This window comes from Enhydra lutris, unplaced genomic scaffold, assembly GCF_002288905.1.
Source record: "Enhydra lutris kenyoni isolate GAN:26980312 unplaced genomic scaffold, ASM228890v2 scaffoldscaffold11, whole genome shotgun sequence".
Lineage (NCBI taxonomy): Eukaryota > Metazoa > Chordata > Mammalia > Carnivora > Mustelidae > Enhydra > Enhydra lutris.
This window is the reverse complement of record NW_019154095.1, coordinates 14751611-14771467: the sequence shown is the minus strand read 5'-3', so window position 1 is coordinate 14771467 and position 19857 is coordinate 14751611. Positions and strand designations below refer to the sequence as shown.

The 19857-nt window shown below is 49.0% G+C and overlaps 1 protein-coding gene across 1 annotated transcript in view; it reads left to right on the top strand.

Annotated features, from left to right (window-relative positions):
• The window catches only part of LOC111144569 (ectonucleotide pyrophosphatase/phosphodiesterase 6), a 108056-nt gene extending 88549 nt beyond the window's left edge, over positions 1-19507 (top strand). The window contains exons 7-8 of the mRNA XM_022498911.1: positions 14428-14551; positions 19136-19507. Coding sequence (XP_022354619.1) covers positions 14428-14551; positions 19136-19341 — 330 coding nt within the window. The 3' untranslated portion in view covers positions 19342-19507. The remainder of the gene's footprint in view (positions 1-14427; positions 14552-19135) is intronic.
• The last annotated feature ends 350 nt before the right edge of the window (positions 19508-19857 follow it).

Below are 19857 nucleotides of genomic sequence, written 5' to 3'. Positions count from 1 at the left end.
CGATTCAGTTTAAAGTGCAACAATTACCATGAACCAAAGCCGTTGCTTCAGGGCAGTGGAAATCCAGGAGATGCTCAGCTTTGCTTTCACCTTTAAGAGAAATGTTTGACAAGGGCAGAGATCCAGGTTCCCCACTGGATTTTGTAGAGATTACCTTGCATTTGGGCTCCAAACCTCATTGCCTCGCACAAAAGGGACTTCAGCAGCTCCAGCCTGCCTGCCTTGACGGCCAGCTCAGCGGGCTCTCTGATCAACCTCGGATTGCGGGCTGGTGTGCCCCGCCCCGGCCTTCAGGGGAGCCGGGGTCAAGGCTGATCTAGAATCAGCACCCGGAGAGGGCGTGGCTTATCCTAGCCGAGTCTGGAGACCTCTCTCAAACAGACCAGCCTGCAGGGTGAAAGAGAATGGCAGGTATTGGCACCTGGGGGTCGTTGGTCCACGCCGATGAGATCTAAGGCCTAGGACTAGCATTTATCTGCCAGAGAGAGGATCAGCAGAAACGCGGATCAGGCAAATGGATGGAAGTCTAGGGACCTACGTGTGGAAAAATGAGTGGAATCGGGTCATTGAGGAGGACTGAGTCATTCCTGCGTGCTTGCAAAGAGGAGCATCTGGTCACCAAGGAAACAGAACAGACCCGGACAGAGCTGTCAGTCCGCACAGTCCTGAGACCCAGCGGGGCCCACCGAAGCAGTGGACTTTGGCTTCCACACCATGTGAGCGTAAATTTCCATGAAGGTCCCTCTGCCTCCTCATGCTTCTTTCTTCATTCTAGCACACCGTTTGATGTTTTCCCGGGGTGAGATTATTCTGGGCTCCCAGGATTTTCATGCACAATGGTTTGCTCACAGCTTTGCATGAACACATGGGCAGTCGATTATGTCACCTGGCTAGGTGTGTACACGGCTGTGTTCCGGAAAGCCAGCTTTCCCAAGTCACTCAACAGGGCTTGCATTTTGTAAGTTTCTCAGTTTAGGAAATTCTGGTTGAAAGACTTTGACTTGTTCAAAGCAAAGAGATGATGAGGGTCAGTCTGGGTAGCTGGCACTCATTTCTTAGGATGATTATGTGCCTCTCCTGTTTCCTTTCTCATATTTAGCTGAAATCAAGTGCACTGAGAAGCTGGTTCATGGTAGGAGGGGGCGATTGAGGTGATTTGGAGTAATTTATGGGAAAGCCGTCTTAGATGGGAAAAGTGGCAAAGCCAAAGACATGGCACAACTAATGAGATGCCATCTCCATTCCAGTAGGAGAGGCCCCAGAGCCTCCAGTAGGGTGGGATGAGCACCAGGAAAGCTGCTCTAGCTTTGAGTGCTTTTTGGAAGGTAAGAGTCTTAGCAGTAGCACATCCAGCAAGGAGATGCATGTTTTTCCAGGGAGTGACTAAAACACACTGGCGGGGGATCTGGAGGTATCATCAAGATGCTCCTCGTTATCACTTGAATACATGTGCCTTAAATAATGAAGTCTTGTTACCTTATATAACTAGAAGTTGACATTCATCCAGCAGGTCAATCATATCAGTCATATCAAGACCCCGAGTCAGCTCTTCTGCCATTCTTTTGGCTTTCTCTTCAGGGTTGCAAGATGGCTGCTGCAGCCCCAACCATCACATCCCTTCAAGTCATCCCAAACAGAAAAGAAAGGGTATGGCTTCTTCTTGTATGTCTCTTAGTTTTATTGGGGAACAAAAAATATAACCCCAGATTCAGAGGCCGATACTGGTTTCATGGAACTCTGACAATTATAAAATTTGAAAAGAATATGTAATTATGAGTACAAAATTAGGTGTAAGGGGGTGCCTGGGTGGCTCAGTGGGTTGAGCCTCTGCCTTCGGCTCAGGTCATGATCTCATGATCTCCGGGCCCTGGGAACGAGCCCCACATTGGGCTCTCTGCTCAGCAGGGAGCTTGCTTCCCCATCTCTCTCTCTGCCTGCCTCTCTGCCTACTTGTGATCTCTGTCAAATAAATAAATAAAATCTAAAAAATATATTAAAAAAATTAGGTGTAGAGACTCAGAAGAAATTCATGAGAGTGAGAAGCCCTGATGATTAAGCTTCTCTAACTGCACCGTTCGTTAATCCACTTCTGCCCAGACCCCAGTAGCAAGCCTCCTCATAGGTTTCATCCAGAAACAGCAGTTTCTAACAGTTTCTAGCAGTGTGGCTAGAAAATTCCTGCCTCAAGTCCACTTCGGTCCTAAGTTCTAGCACTATGCTGCAATGTGGACTGACCCGCGGCCACAGTCACAAGACAAAGGTGATATAGAGGCTGCGGAATGAGGCACACAATGTCCCTGAAACCTAGATACAAAGAAGAGGAGTGAGAGGAGAATGAGGACAAACATGCTGGCAGCAGCCCACTCACAGAGCCCAGTGACAGAGCCGATGGGGCCCCATTGCTGCCTCCCTGACCTCCCAGCACCCCTCCCCTCTGCACTGAGGGTCCACGCACCTGCTCTTTTGCAGGAAGTCTGCTGACCAGTGTGTCTTCTGAGAGCCAGCCCATACTGTATTATATACTATGTTACCTTATATTACTTTTGCAATTACACAATACACATACATATGTTTATGTGAATCAGAACTAAGTCAGGGGCTACCCGGTTAACTGTATGGCTTCAGAAGCAGGGGAGAAGCCACCAGAACAGAAAGGAAGAATGTCTAACAGCTGATGATTACTTGAAAAGCTTTTTAAAAATATATAATTATTTCAAAAAGGAAATTTGGGGTGATTTTTTTAAATATTTGAAGCAGAAAGTGGTTTTGGTTTTAAAGAAAAAAACCAGAAGGAAGATCAATAAGATGTGAAAAAATAAGATTCTGAAAGGTTTAGTGTTGACCCACTAAATATCGGGACTATCAGTGTTATTATCTCTTCCCACTTTAATTACTGACGGGTGTTATAGAACAAATCTTTACTGATCATTACTGGTTCATTAGAAGCTTTAAAATGACTCCTCCCCCACAGTTTCAATGACATGAACATAAAGTCATTTCCCCTTCTGCAGGTAATAAATCCATTAGGAAAAATTTCTTCTTAAAATTTTGGGCAATGACAACAATAACAGCTATTTTGAATAAATTTCCCCTCCCCACCTTACTGTTTCTGTTCCTTTCAGTGACTCTGCCTGGAAGATATTGTTAGTCCTGAAAGTAGCACAGCACAACATAACACGGAACACAAATATGGTTCTGAGCTTCCTAGCAGCCAGTTCAAAGAAGGAAGCACACTCAGTGACATTAATATAACTTAGAGGGTCATCACACAAAGACACAAATGTTTCTCTGAAAAATTCTAGTTGTCCCTAAGTCCCAAGAGAGATTAGCTGTCTTTCAGCCACTCCTTTTTGTACCTTAGTTTCCTAGACTGAATGAATACCTTTATCCTTTGACTCCTATCCTTGAATTCATGGACTTTTTTTCTCAAGACTCACAGGTAAAAATTATAATTTCAGATTATACCTTGATAGAACATGGAGTTTTATCTCTTTGTCTTCTGAAAAATCCTAGAGACAAGTGTCCATTTCTTTCTTGTTGCCTCGGTCTTTTTTCTTTTACATCTTTCTGTTGGTCATTATGCTTACATGACACAGAGACTCGAGAACCCTGCTCACCATCTTTGCTCCCGCTTTGTGCTGGCCTCTCCGTCTCCCCCCATGGCTGTTTGCAGAGTCTCTCCCCAGCGGTAGAAGAAGGCTGTGCTTTGCTCCATGACCTGCACAGCAGCGTGCAGCACATGTGAGGTTGTTTCTGTGCTGGACCGTACTTGGGGGTGCAGCAGGGGCCAGCTTCTCAGGCCTGAAAGCAATCTCTCCGGGTCTGGGTTTGAGCGGCTGAGGCATTCTTTCTGAGTTAGACGTGATTAGAAACACAGCCGAGTCAGGACAAATTGGTGCTGGTTGGGGCCAACAAAAGAATCCCATCTCCCTTTCCTCCCCCGTACGGCCACCATTCCGCAACAGGCAAGACTCGGCTTCCTTGGCAACGATGCGGTTCCCATCTGAACACCAACATTTTGCTCCCGCTTTACATTTTGCAGACTCTAAGCCTTGCTGCTCTACTGGGAACACTTAATTGAATTCATTTTTTTTTTAAACGGCCCCTAAGAGAGCTGTCACCGAAAAAGAGAAAGACAAGGAAGCAGGTTGAGCCGGTCACCTGGCATCGCACAGTTCCCCGCGTGGCCGCTTTCGCGGCCGCAGGAAAGCCGGCTCCGGCCAGCGGCTCCCCACAGCTTGCTTCCGCTCCCGCGCTCTTCAGTGTACGGACTGGCTTGCCACCCACTGCCAGCCCTGGCCCTGGCGTCCCCCCCTGCAAGGGCGGCGATCTGAGGAATCCGTGTTCCCAGAGGACGGACCACACATGAAGGGTGGGAACACCCAGGCCACCCACCTAGGTCAAGCCCCGGCCTGGCACACCTGCCTGGCTCCTTTCTTCAAAATGGCTGCCCCCGCCCTCCCTGTCTCCCTGAGACCTGGTCACTGTGGGAACCTCTTTGCTTGTGCTTGCCAGGGGTCAAGGGCCACACTCTTCACCAGCCACCCCACTCCCCTGTCCTCTCCCGAGGTTTCCCTCACCCATGCTCTACCCACTCCCTCCTCCAGGGGCATCGGCAGTGGGGCTGGACATGATTTCATCCCTATGTGGTGGTCCAAGGGCCCTCAGGAGGCGGGCCCCACGTGTCCTCGGCATATGGGATGGTCAGGGACAACACAGGGAAATGCAAAGGGGGCAAATGCTAAGGGTGGTTTCCGCCAGACTCAAGTGCATTCTTCCATCCCCCACTCCATCCTCTACCTATAGGCAGCATCCCCCGCCATGCGCCCCCTCTGTCCGGAAGCAGAGTGTCCCTCCGAAACCCTTCGTAGGCAGAGGTGGTGCAAAGCCAAGACAGTTACCATTACTTCATATGGAAGAAATTTTTGAGCGCTCCCAGACCCAGAAAATCACCTCTTAGGCTTTTTTGATATCTTAGATCCCTGTCTTGCTATGGACGCACAAAATAAATCGAGATAAAGCACAGATGCTCGCAGACACAGTTCGAGGCTCTGGTGGCTTCCTGCTGAATGTGGTTTCCAAGGAAGGAGCAGGTCGGTGCTCCCCCTCCCACCCCCCACCCCCCTACCCCCCCACCCCCGCCGCTGCTTGGCTGCACGAGGTCCCTATGAAAACCCAATGCTGAACACCATTTTGCTTTTCACCTTTATTCATAGAAGCGAAAACCCTCCTCGGATTTCTTTCGGTTAGCTACCAATATAGTAGCTCTTTTTGTAAAAGCGAAGTGGTGTCACTCGAACTTTCAAAAAGCAGGGGACACCTGTACCTAAAAAAAAAATCAGCCTGTACTCAGCGGGCTCTGGTAACATCAGTCAGAACCCCGGGTGCCCTTTCCTCCTCGACTCCCACCCGTCCTTTAGCCCAGCTCAAACACCGTCTCTCCCAGGAAACACCCAGCTCTCCCTTAATTTCCTCCATCCTGACATTCCCACGAAAGCTGGAATCACTCCCCTGCAGGCTGCATTTGTCCATCTGCCCTTGAACCCCTCCTTCCCAGGCTAGAAACACCTTGCAGGCAGCCCCGTGGCGTCTCCGCCTTCGTTTTCCTCCGTGGAACCTGGCACGTGACAGAGGCTCAGTGCATGTTTGTGGAATGTGAATTACTAAATGAATCAGTACATATTAAGGCGGTTGATTCCGGGTTCCTCTTCCCAGGCCGTTCGTTTTATATCTGTAAATCAGTAACCAAATAAACGGAGAGGTCTGCTGGGTCAGGAAGGCCTTTCCTTTGGGCTCATTATCAGTAGCCAGAGAAGAAACTTGAACGGGGGAAGGTGTTCAAACCAGTGATGGCAAGTCTAGCTTCCGCGAGTCTACAGCTGGAGCCCAGGTGTGGGACACACCGGCTCTCACCAGTACCCCCTCCCCGCTGCTGCAGGGGCTAAGTCCCGTAGCCTCTCCTAGACAGCGTCCCCCTCATGCCACAGTGCTCAGAAAGACAGGATGGTGCCCCAGCCCGCTGAAGGATTGTGAAACATGCTGCTCGCTGTTGATCTTCCGGACTCCTGCCTGAGAAAAGTGCAGCTAAGCCAGACCCAAGTTTCTCAGGGAGGCCAATATTTGTCTCCAGAGGCAAGATTTATTTTGAAAACTGGCAAAGGATATGAAATGCCAGGCTCAATTCTAAGGCCTGGGGTTGAGTGGCAGTTAGGCGTGGACCCAAAATATTTGGGGAAATCAAGACAATCTGGAAAATGCGGCTTCTGAGTGGTAGTGGCAGCCAGAGGGGTGCTGTCCAGGCCCAACTAATTGAGCTTCAGGAAGTCGGATGTCGGGTGCTGAGAGCTGCTGACTTTCTGGGGGTGATTAGTGTCGTCTGGGAGCACATTGGCCCCCCCCCCCCCCCCGGCATACTCCAGTAAACACAATCCCAGGGGGAAAAGGGGGAAAAAAAAAAGGGAGCCCAATCCACGCATCTCTAGCCCTTCACTGAAGCTGCTTTTCCTGTAGGGCATTTTCTGCTCAGAGGGTTGGGCTGTGTGCGGCCGCCGGGCTTTCCAGGGTCACACCAGGGCCGAGGCCCGAGCAGTTAGGTGCTGTATTAGAAACACAGGCTCCTAAGACACAGAGACACTGTTAGAGAGACATCTCTTAGCCCGGAGTGTTCCCCACCACCGTTCCCACACGGGTCCAAGGACCCACGGCAACAGGAAGCATCTCCGGGAGCAATGGGAAATCCAAGAAACAGGTCTGTGATCGAAACCGTTGCTCAAACTTAACCCTCCCAGCAAAGTCACCGGAGCCAGCCAAACTGTCGTCACTGCCACCGAGTCTGAACTGAAGCCACCCCCGACTTGACGGTATCGGGCGCCTCTTTCAGTCTGAGGTGATGTCAGAAGCTCATTTTGTGTTTTCCAGGACCTGGGAGGTTTCTCTTCTAACCATGTCCTAGGAGAATAAAGTAGATTTCATTTTAGATAGGTGTTCCCATTTTATGTATTTTAATCTGACCAGATTTCCCCTGGGTTCCCCAGAACCCTGGAGATTCAGAGAGAGACCTCCTCAAGAGAGGGAGGGGACAGACTTTGGTGCCCAACCCCACTTCCCCTGGTAGATTTGTACAGTTAGTGGTTGGAAAGAGGGATGATGATTTATCCACTATAAATAAGAAGCGTCCTTAGAAAAGGACAGATAATTTGACATAGCACAGGATGGCTGCCTGGTGAATGGTTTCCAGGGGTTTCCAGACCTGACTCTGCATCCTGATCAGCTGGGCAGAGATGATTAAACAGAGAGATTCCCTGCCTCCTCCTGGCCTACTGAATGCAAATACCCAAAATCAGACCCAGGATAAGCTCAGGGCAGTGTCTGCACGGCCAGGCGTGGGAACCAGCGGTGTAGACAGTGAGCGCTCCCAGTGTGAAAGACTGGACCGGAAGTCAAACGGAGCAGGAGACACCAGACAAAGCCCTCCACAGCTCCCCCCGCCAGGGAGGATATCCACGAAGGGTGGATTTCCGCATCCTCAGCCTCCCCACACAGAGTCATTTTGGGGTGCAGAGCAAGAGCTGGAACCCAGATGTTGTCCTGGCAGCCAGCAGCCCTCCCGTCTCCTCAGGAGTATTTTTGTCTGCAGCTTAGCAACCATTTTCTGATCTACACTGAGGGGAAATCGGAAGGAAGAGGCAAGAGCTCTACGTGCTAACGGAGCCCCAGAATGCAATAATGAAAGAAAAAATGAGATTTTTTTTTTTAAATGAGATTTTGCTAAAGCAAAGACTTCAGCTACGTGCAGACAGGAACCATCGACACGGATTGTTCCAGCTGCTCTTGCTGCTTGTCCTTCTATCCCTCCCTCTGCCTTTACCCTCACTCCCAACCCTATCCCCGTATCTGACCGTGCTCCCTGTACCTCTCAGCTCAGCACCATAACGGACTGAATCCGCCATAAAATGGCGAATTCAGAGATGCCTCCAGGCAGTGTTGAACAAACTTCGTTAACTGGTTTGCTGATTTGGCAGTAAACAGTAAACGTGACTTTTTTTTCTTTCTTTTTTTTTTAATTTTATTTTTTATAAACATATAATATATTTTTATCCCCAGGGGTACAGGTCTGTGAATCGCCAGGTTTACACACTTCACAGCACTCACCATAGCACATACCCTCCCCAATGTCCATAATCCCACCCCCCTCCCAACCCCCCTCCCCCCATCAACCCTCAGTTTGTTTTGTGAGATTAAGAGTCACTTATGGTTTGTCTCCCTCCCAATTCCATCTTGTTTCATTTACTCTTCTCCTACCCCCTTAACCCCCCATGTTGCATCTCCTCTCCCTCATATCAGGGAGATCATATGATAGTTGTCTTTCTCCGATTGACTGATTTCGCTAAGCATGATACCCTCTAGTTCCATCCACATCGTCACAAATGGCAAGATTTCATTTCTTTTGATGGCTGCATAGTATTCCATTGTGTATATATACCACATCTTCTTTATCCATTCATCTGTTGATGGACATCTAGGTTCTTTCCATAGTTTGGCTATTGTAGACATTGCTGCTATAAACTTTCGGGTGCACGTGCCCCTTTGGATCACTACGTTTGTATCTTTAGGGTAAATACCCAGCAGTGCAATTGCTGGGTCATAGGGTAGTTCTATTTTCAACATTTTGAGGAACCTCCATGCTGTTTTCCAGAGTGGTTGCACCAGCTTGCATTCCCACCAACAGTGTAGGAGGGTTCCCCTTTCTCCACATCCTCGCCAGCATCTGTCATTTCCTGACTTGTTAATTTTAGCCATTCTGACTGGTGTGAGGTGATATCTCATTGTGGTTTTGATTTGTATTTCCCTGATGCCGAGTGATGTGGAGCACTTTTTCATGTGTCTGTTGGCCATCTGGATGTCTTCTCTGCAGAAATGTCTGTTCATGTCCTCTACCCAAATAAATAAAATCATGAATGAAAGAGGAGAGATCACAATGAACACCAAAGAAATACAGACAATTATAAGAACATACTATGAGCAACTCTACGCCAACAAATTTGACAATCTGGAAGAAATGGATGCATTCCTAGAGACATATAAACTACCACAACTGAACCAGGAAGAAATAGAAAACCTGAACAGACCCATAACCAGTAAGGAGATTGAAACAGTCATCAAAAATCTCCAAACAAACAAAAGCCCAGGGCCAGACGGCTTCCCGGGGGAATTCTACCAAACATTTAAAGAAGAACTAATTCCTATTCTCCTGAAACTGTTCCAAAAAATAGAAATGGAAGGAAAACTTCCAAACTCATTTTATGAGGCCAGCATCACCTTGATCCCAAAACCAGACAAGGATCCCATCAAAAAAGAGAACTACAGACCAATATCCTTGATGAACACAGATGCAAAAATTCTCACCAAAATACTAGCCAATAGGATTCAACAGTACATTAAAAGGATTATTCACCACGACCAAGTGGGATTTATTCCAGGGCTGCAAGGTTGGTTCAACATCTGCAAATCAATCAATGTGATACAACACATTAATAAAAGAAAGAACAAGAACCATATGATACTCTCCATAGATGCTGAAAAAGCATTTGACAAAGTACAGCATCCCTTCCTGATCAAAACTTTTCAAAGTGTAGGGATAGAGGGCACATACCTCAATATTATCAAAGCCATCTATGAAAAACCCACAGCAAATATCATTCTCAATGGAGAAAAACTGAAAGCTTTTCCGCTAAGGTCAGGAACATGGCAGGGATGTCCGTTATCACCACTGCTATTCAACGTAGTACTAGAAGTCCTAGCCTCAGCAATCAGACAACAAAAGGAAATTAAAGGCATCCAAATCAGCAAAGAAGAAGTCAAATTATCACTCTTTGCAGATGATATGATACTATATGTGGAAAACCCAAAAGACTCCACTCCAAAACCACTAGAACTTGTACAGGAATTCAGTAAAGTGTCAGGATATAAAATCAATGCACAGAAATCAGTGGCATTTCTCTACACCAACAACAAGACAGAAGAAAGAGAAATTAAGGAGTCAATCCCATTTTTTTTCTTTTTTAATTCTAAGGATGATTGAGACAAAGATCTAGGCAGGAAACTGTAACTCGTTATCTCATAAAGATGCCCCTGGCGCACGTGGAAATGCCTACCCTCAGCTTGCTTGAATTTGGGAAGCAGGCACCGAGATCAAGGAACACAAGTGTATGAACAGAATTACCCTTTCTCACAGCATTTCTGCTTGTGGAGCTCTTTCTGGTTCTTTCCTGTTAGAAATGATTAATTAGTTCAGTAGCTCATCAAAGGAAGGTCCCAGCACGTCTCCCTACCTGTGTATAGAGGAAGGGTCCCGGAAAGCTCTGGAACGTGCTGAACAAATTACATTTGGTGAAGATTTTATTTAAATTTCCAAGATAGCATTCACTGGAGAATAGCCAGCATGTCCTGGTTTTCCCTGGAACTGTCCTGAAGTGTTGTGTCCCAGCAGCCCCTCAGTCCTGGGCAGAGTGCGATGGTTGGTCGCCCTGTTGACTGGCACGACCTCAGGCAGGCACTGAGAGTGGAGAACGCCAGGTCCTCTCTCCTCCTCATGCAGGCCAAAGTTTCTCTGCCGTGGCTGCTTCCTTATGCTTCTCCCGTACGAGGTGGGACAAGCTGTCCCTGCCTGGCCTGGCCTTCCCCCCAGCCAGAGCTCCCAGAGGTTCATTGCTGGGGACGCCTCGGGACCTGCCCACACTCTGTTGGAGCCATCTGGGTGGCCTCTCACAGTGGGTCCCCCCACTATGCAGGCTCGCCCTTCCCACGGACAGTGATTCCCACCACAGTCCTCCCCAGGGCCTCATGGTACCTCACTGACTGTCCCGGCCACCTCAGGAATCAATACACAGAGGCCGTAACCCCTCGTCTTTCCTCACTAAAGATAAGCTCTTTCAGGGGAAAGAATGCCTTCCTCCTCCGTGCCTCTCAGCCAAAAGCCTAGCAGAGAGCCCAACACATTCAGAGCTCAGCGCATGTCTGCTGAGCTGTGGAACAAAATGGACAGGCTCTTAGATCCCTGCTTTCTCCCCTGGAAGACAAGGACATCTCCCACCCCTGTTGGGGCTCCTTTCCCCAACAAGACCCTGCGCCTTCTAGATTCCCCCTTTCACCTATTCATGAGGGGGAAACCCCTTCCAGGTGGAGCCCTTATTTGGGCCTTCTATGACATGCTGCAGGAGGACCCGGTGTTTCCTGGGAACTGGCTGCCAACCCCACCATGAGCCCAGTTTTCTTAGTGACCCCAACTTAGGAACACTGCCCTCCCCCTCCCCCACGGACACACACACAACACCACTCCTCTACCCCTGTCTCAGCTTTGACCAAATCTGGAGGCTCTGGGCACCTCCCCAGACATGGTGATGTTTCTGTGGCTCTGGTGGTCTCATAGGTGGTCTCATAGGTGGGTGCCTGTGGCTAGTCCCTGGGCCTGCGAGAGTCGGGCTGGGGTTAGGTATCCTCGCCCAGCAGCTGGAGGATCCGCAGCCTGGGGATTTCTACTCTGGAGGCTGAGCGACCTGGGACACACATTCATCAGCAGGACCTCATCTGTAGGCATCTAGGGTGACAATGTGGGGTTACACAACAAAAACAGGGGAAGCCACCAGGAAAGGAAAGGGAGAAAATCGTCCTCATGCCATTTGGAAGTTAAGGCTGCGCATGTAACGTCACCCATTCAGTCACTTCCGGGATCTGCTTAGCTTCTCCCATAAGCTGCCAGATCCTTATTACTTTTAAAATCAGTAAGAGCAGTTGTTTCACTGGAGCAACTTGTGACTTTAATAAAAAGGAACGCATTTACCTACGATCGGACAAAGCCCCAGTTACCTTCAGGCTGAGGTTTTCAAGGCTCTATGTTTGTGTTCGTGGACTCCAGACTGGAATTTGTAAATCAGGTATAATCCGTCTTCGTCTCCCTTTCATCTGTCCCTTTGTCATGGGGCACATATGTCCTGTGGGGGTCACAGTTGGTGAGGTCGTGAGTAAGAGAATGTTCTATCTGGTGCTGCGGGAATCAGTGCCTGGGAGCCCGACGGGCGAAGCAACACCTCCAATTAGCCGACAAAGCTAAATTGAGATGTGTTGTGATCATCACCATAGACAAAGAACAAAAATGGTATAACAGGTTAGAAATGCAGTAAGTTACTGAAAACGTTCCCATGGAAAAATACAAGCTACAGCTGGGGAAGGAGGGACAGGGGATGATGGAAATTCAGGAAATGGAGAGTCAGTGAAATAGTGTGATTTGGAAAGCAAGGGAGCGATTTATGGGGTGAGATGGGACGGGTGTGCAATGCAGCATGACAGCTAACTAAGCAAAGGGGACTTCAGGCCCCACAACCATCACTGCCCCACTGTGCGGGACCAGCGTACCCCGCCCCACAGCCAGCGGCATCTGGTGACCATCCCACAGCCATTTACTGAGCATCTACTCTGTGCCGGGCACATGGCGCACAGTCCTGTCCTCCTCCGGAAGCTCTGGGAGGCACGTATAATAACACCCAGCGGGGAAACAAGCTCTGAGAAGCATCTTGCCCAGGATCTGAGCCAGCGTGCAGAACCAGAAAGCGACAAAGTGGAATCCAATCTTAAAACCTTTTTTTCTATACACTTGAGAACTGGCCACACTCCTTGGTGAGTAAAGAGGCAAGGTCACAGGCAGTAACCTTTGGCCGTAGGGGACGTGGATGGTACATGAAGACCAGGAGACAGCCCACCTGGGTTCCAATCCCAGTCCTGCCTCTCCACAGCTGTGCGGCTTTAAGAGGGTCCCTTAACCTCTCTGGGCCTCAGTTCCTTCAACTGTGCAGTGGGAAGGTCATCCACGGTCAGCACAGGCTCTCAGCGGACTAAATCACTGGTACTATGACACGTCTTATGAGCCGACCTGTGAATTCCTGGGACTGGTGCTTCCCTGCGTTGGCTATGACCAGTCCATTCCACTTCCTGCATCTGAAGTGTTTGAGATCTCAGACCCTGCTCAGCAGAGGTGCCTTGACCGTCAGGCATGAATGTAGTCCGTGGGGAAGGGCGAGGGACATGTCCAGCTGGCAGCGGCCCCCTCAGGACCTACAGCTGTCGCATAAGCCAGCATCTGCCATCTAAGGAAGTTGAGTTCTGAAGGAAAGAGGGTGACAGGGAAGTGATGGTTCTAGACCCCACCCCAAATGGAGGCCGTTGGAGGAAACGAAGGTGTGACCAGCCTGGGTAAGAGGAACGGCCATGCCGTCTTCGCACATTTGACTGAATGGAGAGGAGGAAACTAACTATCCCCAGTGGGTCATGAGGGTGGGGTTCGAGAAGGGGAAAGATGGGGGTGGGATGCGGTGGCGGGAAGGGCTCGGGCTTTGATGGCTTTGCTAGAAGAACAAGGTGATTCAGTTCAACACTGTGTTTTCCAACAACTCTCCGACAGCAGTCGGTGTCCTGCGGTTCAGTCCCAACCCCGGAGCTGGAGCAGCCCTTCACGTTAGGGGTCTCCGTCCCACCTGACTGTCCCCACTTCTGACACCAGCCCCGGGTCCTGTGTCCCCAGGCTACACACTGTGTCTGGCTTGGCTACAGATTGGAGGATTCTTACAACCCTTTTCAGGTTCGATAAATGACCAGAATGGATCACAGAGCCTAGAAATGTGCTCTATTTATGACTAGTTTTCTTACAGAGGCTACGACTCAGAGAGGCATAGAGCAAAGGATGGCAGGTGAGGGGCACAGAGCCCCCAGGCTGCCTCTGGGGTCGCCACCCTCCGAGCACGTCAATTTGTTCATCCATCTGGAAGCTCCCTGAACCACGTTGCTCCAGGGTTTTTACACGGGTGCCACTGCATAGGCACAGGTGACTCCATCCTTGGCCACAAGACTGAACGCAGTCTTAGAGGTCAGGGGACATCTCCATCTCACGGTTGGTCCCTCCAGTGACCTCCTGAAGCTCCGCAGCCTCCCACCCATCAGGGATCTCATTAACAGACACTCAGGTATGGGAGAAAGGGGCTCATTATGAATAACAAAAACGACCCCATCACTCCAGAAATTCCAAGGGTTTTAGGAGCTCTGGGCCTGGAACCTGGGACAAAGGCCAAATATACTTTTCTCTACACCAAAGATACACTTGAACATCCCTTCTGTCTTTCACGTGATATATTTAGTGACTTTCAAACTGAGTACGAGGTACCGTCCTGCTCAGAAAATACCTTTATAGGTAGAGTTCTCTGGCAATTTCACGGGCTGCCTCCCAAGGTCTGTGCTACCTGGATGGAGCAGGACATGATCTGAGGTTGGAGAACCCCAGTGGGGAATGCTGAGAAGGAGATCCCACGGTGGGTGGGCCCGAAGCTCACTCATCACGATGGCTGGGACACAGTGTAATGTGACTGTCTCTCTTGGTTTCAGAATCGAGACACACTTCCTTTTTGGATGAACAGCACCGGCAAGAGGGAAGGCTGGCAGCACGGGTGGCATGGCTACGACAACGAGCTCATGGACATGAGGGGAATCTTCCTGGCCTTTGGCCCCGGTAGGCAAGACATGACCACATGCTTTGTCCTCCATTCCCAAGGAAGCGGTCTCCAGGAGGGGCTGACAGCACTAGTAAAGGCTCAAGTGATCTCTTTACGGACCCTCTTTATGAGCAAAGCTGAGTAAATCCAGCTGGTCTCCACGAAACATCTCTGGCTGGCCGGCTTTCAGATGCTTCTTAGGTTTGGCAAACATGGCCAAATACTTTTCCTTGTAAATTTTAAATCTTGAGTGCGGTGAAGAAAATGGATTCCACATGTTTGTGATTCATTTTTTACTTAATTCATCAAAATGTTATTTCACAGCTAGCTGATGTCCAGGAAAGCTTATCAGACACCAGGTTGCCGACAGCTGTGAGTCTGAGCTGACGTGATCACGTCACAGGGTCTGACTCCTCCGCAGGTCCTCCCTGTCTAGAGCACCCAGCCCTGTGAGGGTGGGTCATTCGGTTTAGGGCCCAACCAGAAGCTGGGATGTGCTCAAGACCAGGCTAGGAAATGACCTTGAGATGGACTTTGAATGAGCCAGAAGGCCTAGGGACATCTGGATGTCCTTGGATGAAAGCAAATTTACTCTGCCTTCCTTGACCAGATACATTTCTAAGGCTGGAATAGAGGGGGGATGGAGAGGGTCTGTTTGGTCATTTGCTTTAACTGACAGAGGACTGTGAATTCACATTGTGGAGAAGTTTATCAAATACTCAAAGTCCATACTATGACCCAAACACTCCTTTCGTTCTTAAAAAAAAAAAAGAGAGAGAGAGGCATTCAGCAGCCATTAGCCCTCAGTTGACTGGCTCATAAGCTAGTCTCCTGTCTCACTACTGTCCACTGTCCTTATTAGATGTAGTCACTTACCCTGACGTCCGTATTCCAAATGCTGTTTTCTGGACATAGATTATAATGTTTCAGCCCATGACAGTCCGTGCTTCCCTTTCCAAGTATAGGTTAGAAATCATGCCTAGAAGGTCTGCTCTTCTTCTTGATGTAGCAAGACAAAAGATCTATGTTTGCCTTGGGTCACTCTACTTACCGCAAAATAGCTGCTGACAACAGCTGGTTGTCCATTTCTGCGTGCTCCGCCTCCCGAGCCTAGGGATCACATTAGTCCAGGTCCTTTCTCATATGTGATACGAGTGCCCAAGTCCTGAAGCAAGTGTGAGTACCAGTGGCAGCCAACATTTACAGAGTGCTAACTGGGTTCACAACATTGGACCAAGAGAGTTCAGAGGGTGTCCAGGCACACGGCCATGAACTAGTGAGAGTTAGCGGGAGCGCCCTGTCAACCACGCCTCAGGTCAGATTAACCTCTTAAACTACATTCAACACGAGTTCACCAAAACTCAAAAACGTAATGAATGACGAAGGAAGCCTCAAGGACATTGTTGAGGTCAACTGTTGGATGGATTAGTCTGGCGACTTTCCACGGCCTCGGCCTTTAAATGGGAGAACATTTAATTTAACATCAGGGCTTTCATTCAAAAGCGTAACTTTTTCCTTCCTCAGAAGAGAGAAGTAAGATCGTGAATGCAAACCAGTTGTCAGCAGAAGGAGGGTTTATAAGCAGCAGTCTCAGGCATACAGCAAATCTAGCCTCAAACCAAAATTTTAAAACAAAGTATCCAAAGCTACATGAGCTTAAAGTTAAATTCAGAGGGGAAAGTTTGTCCGTCCACAAAAGCCTCCATCATAGGCTCCTATTAAACCAAAAGCGGAAGCCTTTTACAGAGAGAGAGATGACCCCTGATGGAAGTGGACTGGGCCCATTACAAAAATGCTTCTAGGCAGATATCGCCTTGAGAGCCTCCCTCAAACCATCACGTTTCTGGCTCCAGTTCTCATGAAAGATTGAACAGCTTTACACACTGACTGTTTACTCTGAAGAAAATTTAAGAGTGAGGCCTTTAATAGCTATCTAGCTGCACTTTGAGATAAAGGTACATCCTTCCTGATTAATTGTATGCGCTTCTCTCTCAGGGAGGAAGCCGGGCATCGTTACGGCTGCTCAGGTACAGCTTAGAAGTCAGTAAGTCTGGTCCAGCAGAAAGAAAAGGAAATAATTCTGGAAGATAGCCTTTCTCTGGTTAATCCCGGTTTCTAATTTGAACCACCTAATCTCGTCCCCAGAGAACTCCACATTTCAAGACAAGACGGCAGGAGTGTGAGTCGGTGAGCTGCCTGTGAGCTAGCGAGCCTCACCCGGAGAGCAGCCCAAGGTGGCCAGGCATGGCGTGCGGCTGCAGAACCTTCTCTCTTTAGGAGCAACAGTTTCAATATCTGGAAAATTTAAATTCATGGAGATAACCTGGATTGCCAATCCAGATTCAACATGCCACCTTGAGTTAGTAGAGCTTGGCCGGGTCCTCCCCAGCTGGATCTGGTATTGTTCTGCTGTTAAGGAATTTTCTAGAAGCTCTCATTCTAGCCTGGATCCTCTACTCATTGGGCCCAAAGTCCTAGCACTGCAGCATAGGAATTCATGACCCAGATGGAATGGGGAGGGACCCCAAATCTCCTTCCTGCTTACGTGCAGAGGATTTAACTTTGTACTTTCAATGTAAAATGTTTTCTAATAATTTTATTGTCAGTAGAGCTTGATCTCTGTTTTTCCCACTGAGTGTTAAAGACACGGGCATTTGGAAGGCTGGGGAAGGACATGTTGGGTTTACTTTGTCTGCCACCCCCACACCATCCCCACCCACACACATGACAAGGACATGGCCACCATGTGGCGAGGCAGTGTGGTCATCACGCCCAGGTCCATGGCAAGTCACAAGGAGGGAGACGAGTTGCTGCCACATGGCTGGGACAAGCTTTCCATTGGTTTTTCATACCGCAGCTGATTCTGCTCTGGGAAAGTCTCACCACTGTCCTCACCTCGTTGCAATCCATCGCCTTGATATTGAGAAGGGCTGTGATTCTGGGGCAGTCCTAAATCTCCTCTCCATGCAGGTTCCAGATTTTGACCAGTTTTTACCATGAGGTGATGCTGCCTTATCCCTTATCCTTCCTGCCCCCCAAATAAAATGAATCCTCCGAATAATTTATAGGGTAAATATTTCCAGTCCATAGTTTGCCCTTATGGGGTGTTTATTCTACACACTTATTACTAAGAATAGCTACCGCTCATCGAGCAGATGCACTGTGCCTGGAACTGTGGTTTAGGTAGCCTTCCCATGCCCTTTCCTGGGCTTGCCCAGCTACTAAGCGGCTGTGGGCTGGTTGTGGAGCCTAATAACTTCTTATGCTAGAGTCAACGTTACCTCTCCAAAGTCATCTCCCATCACTTGGGAAGTAGGCCTGGGTCGAACATACTCTGTGGGCGCGTTTTCTGAATAGAACTTCTGTGCTTGTGATTTCAGGCTTAATATAAGAGCAGCATTTGGTGCCGGCACTTCTGAACTCTGTTGCCATTGGTGTTTGTTTGCTTTTTAAAGTACTTGTGATCATTTGAGCAGAGCAATTATAAAGGATTATCTTCTGAGGGAGACAACTTGGCTTTACAGCCCCCAAACCACCCATTTCCTTTCAAAGTCTTATATGGACTGAAAGCGCTAGCAGAGGCCTTCCTGGTTAGATAAAACCTCCTTCTAGAATTCAGTCTCAATATAGCTCCAGTTTGGGGCCCAAAAGAGAAACTGCTGTGTACACTACTAACTTCTTACACTCACTCTCTGAACAGACATGGACTTGGCTTTCAGCCTCCTCTTTCCTCCTGTGGAGAAGGAGAAAGTGGACTCTTCTCTGCAATCCGTCCGCACTCACTAGGCTGTGAACGGCTGCCCCTGCCTTCTAGCATCCTGCATCACCACTGGAGTCTGGGGCAGCCGCTGGGTGTTAGCAAGCACAGCACTCTTCTCCCTCGACCCGAGGAGCTCTTGATGCCCTCACCTGGGTCCCCAACTCCAATACCAGTTTGCTCATTTTCCCCTCGGCTAAGTTGTTTGAGCTGCCAGTGAAAGGCTCCCAATGAAGGTTCCATTGATTCTCCAAACATATTTAAGAAACCATCGCTGTTGTTTCTGAGGTGGCCAGAACTGAGGAAACCATACAGGTTCACATTCCACGAAGACCTGAGACCTCAATGTGGCAGGAAAATGAAGGAATGTTCCTCAGTGGCTCAGGGGCCCCCTGGCCAACCAGCTGCTGCTAGATAGATGTTCTGGAAGATAAGCAGAGCGTATAATTGCGTTTGGGGAGCTCAGCAAGACAGTCAGCCTTTTTGACCACACCTGCTCTCCAGGGCTCGGCAGAAATGAGCAACAAACATGGGATGCCTTCTGCCTCTCCAGGATAGCTCTGTTGTCAGGAAGGGCCCACAGTTATGTACAAAGATAGTCTGCTGACTTGTCTTTCTAAAGAAACTCATCTCCCTGAGCCCTAGAGAACAGCTTCCTTTTGTAAGCTATAGCCCTTCCAGATCCCCTTCCAAGTTCACCGTGACTTGGCCGCGCCCCATTGACAGAGCTGATTTCCAATCCCAAAGCTGCCTGGAGCCTGAGTAGAATTCTATGTGTTGTGACTTGGCCCCTTTCTGCCCCGGCATGGCTGTGACTACTTGTTTGCTTGCCTTTCCCTTTCAGATTTCAAATCCAACTTCAGAGCTGCTCCAATCAGATCCGTGGATGTCTACAATGTCATGTGCAACGTGGCGGGCATCACTCCCCTGCCCAACAATGGCTCCTGGTCCAGGGTGATGTGCATGCTGAAGGACCAGGCCAGCTCGGCTCTGTCTGTCCGACTGAACGGCTGGGTTCTGGTCTCAATTCTCCTCCTACTGTTCGTATAGATGCTGCTATTGTTGTCCCCAAATGTTCAGCCAAGGGTGCCTCCATGGTGGGATGGTTTTCATTTTCTATTTGAATAATAGCTTCATTAACGCAATCAAGGCCACCAAAATTGTAAAGGTACTGTTCTTGGATGATTCCATACATTAAAGTCCTTACTTCTTAAAACAAACAAACACCAAAAACCCCAACCTTTATTTCTTCTGGAGGTAAGGAAAATCCAGCTCCTCATTGGTTCAACTCCATGTCATCTTCTGCATTGTCCCCATGCGGTCACTCAGATGAGCTGAGTAGGAGCCGACCCATGGGGCTAGCAGACCTCGAGTGGATAGTGCATGGAGTCTTGGGCCCGTCTCTGTCCTGCTTTGCACAAAGCAGGCCCTTGTCTGTGTCCACTCCACACCCAGGAGCCATCCTTGGGGTCTAGAGCTGCAATCCTGCCCTGCTCCTTCCAGCCCAGAAAAACGAAGCCCACACAAAAGCAAAGCTGTCTTCTGTTTCTGGCCCAGCTCATGGAC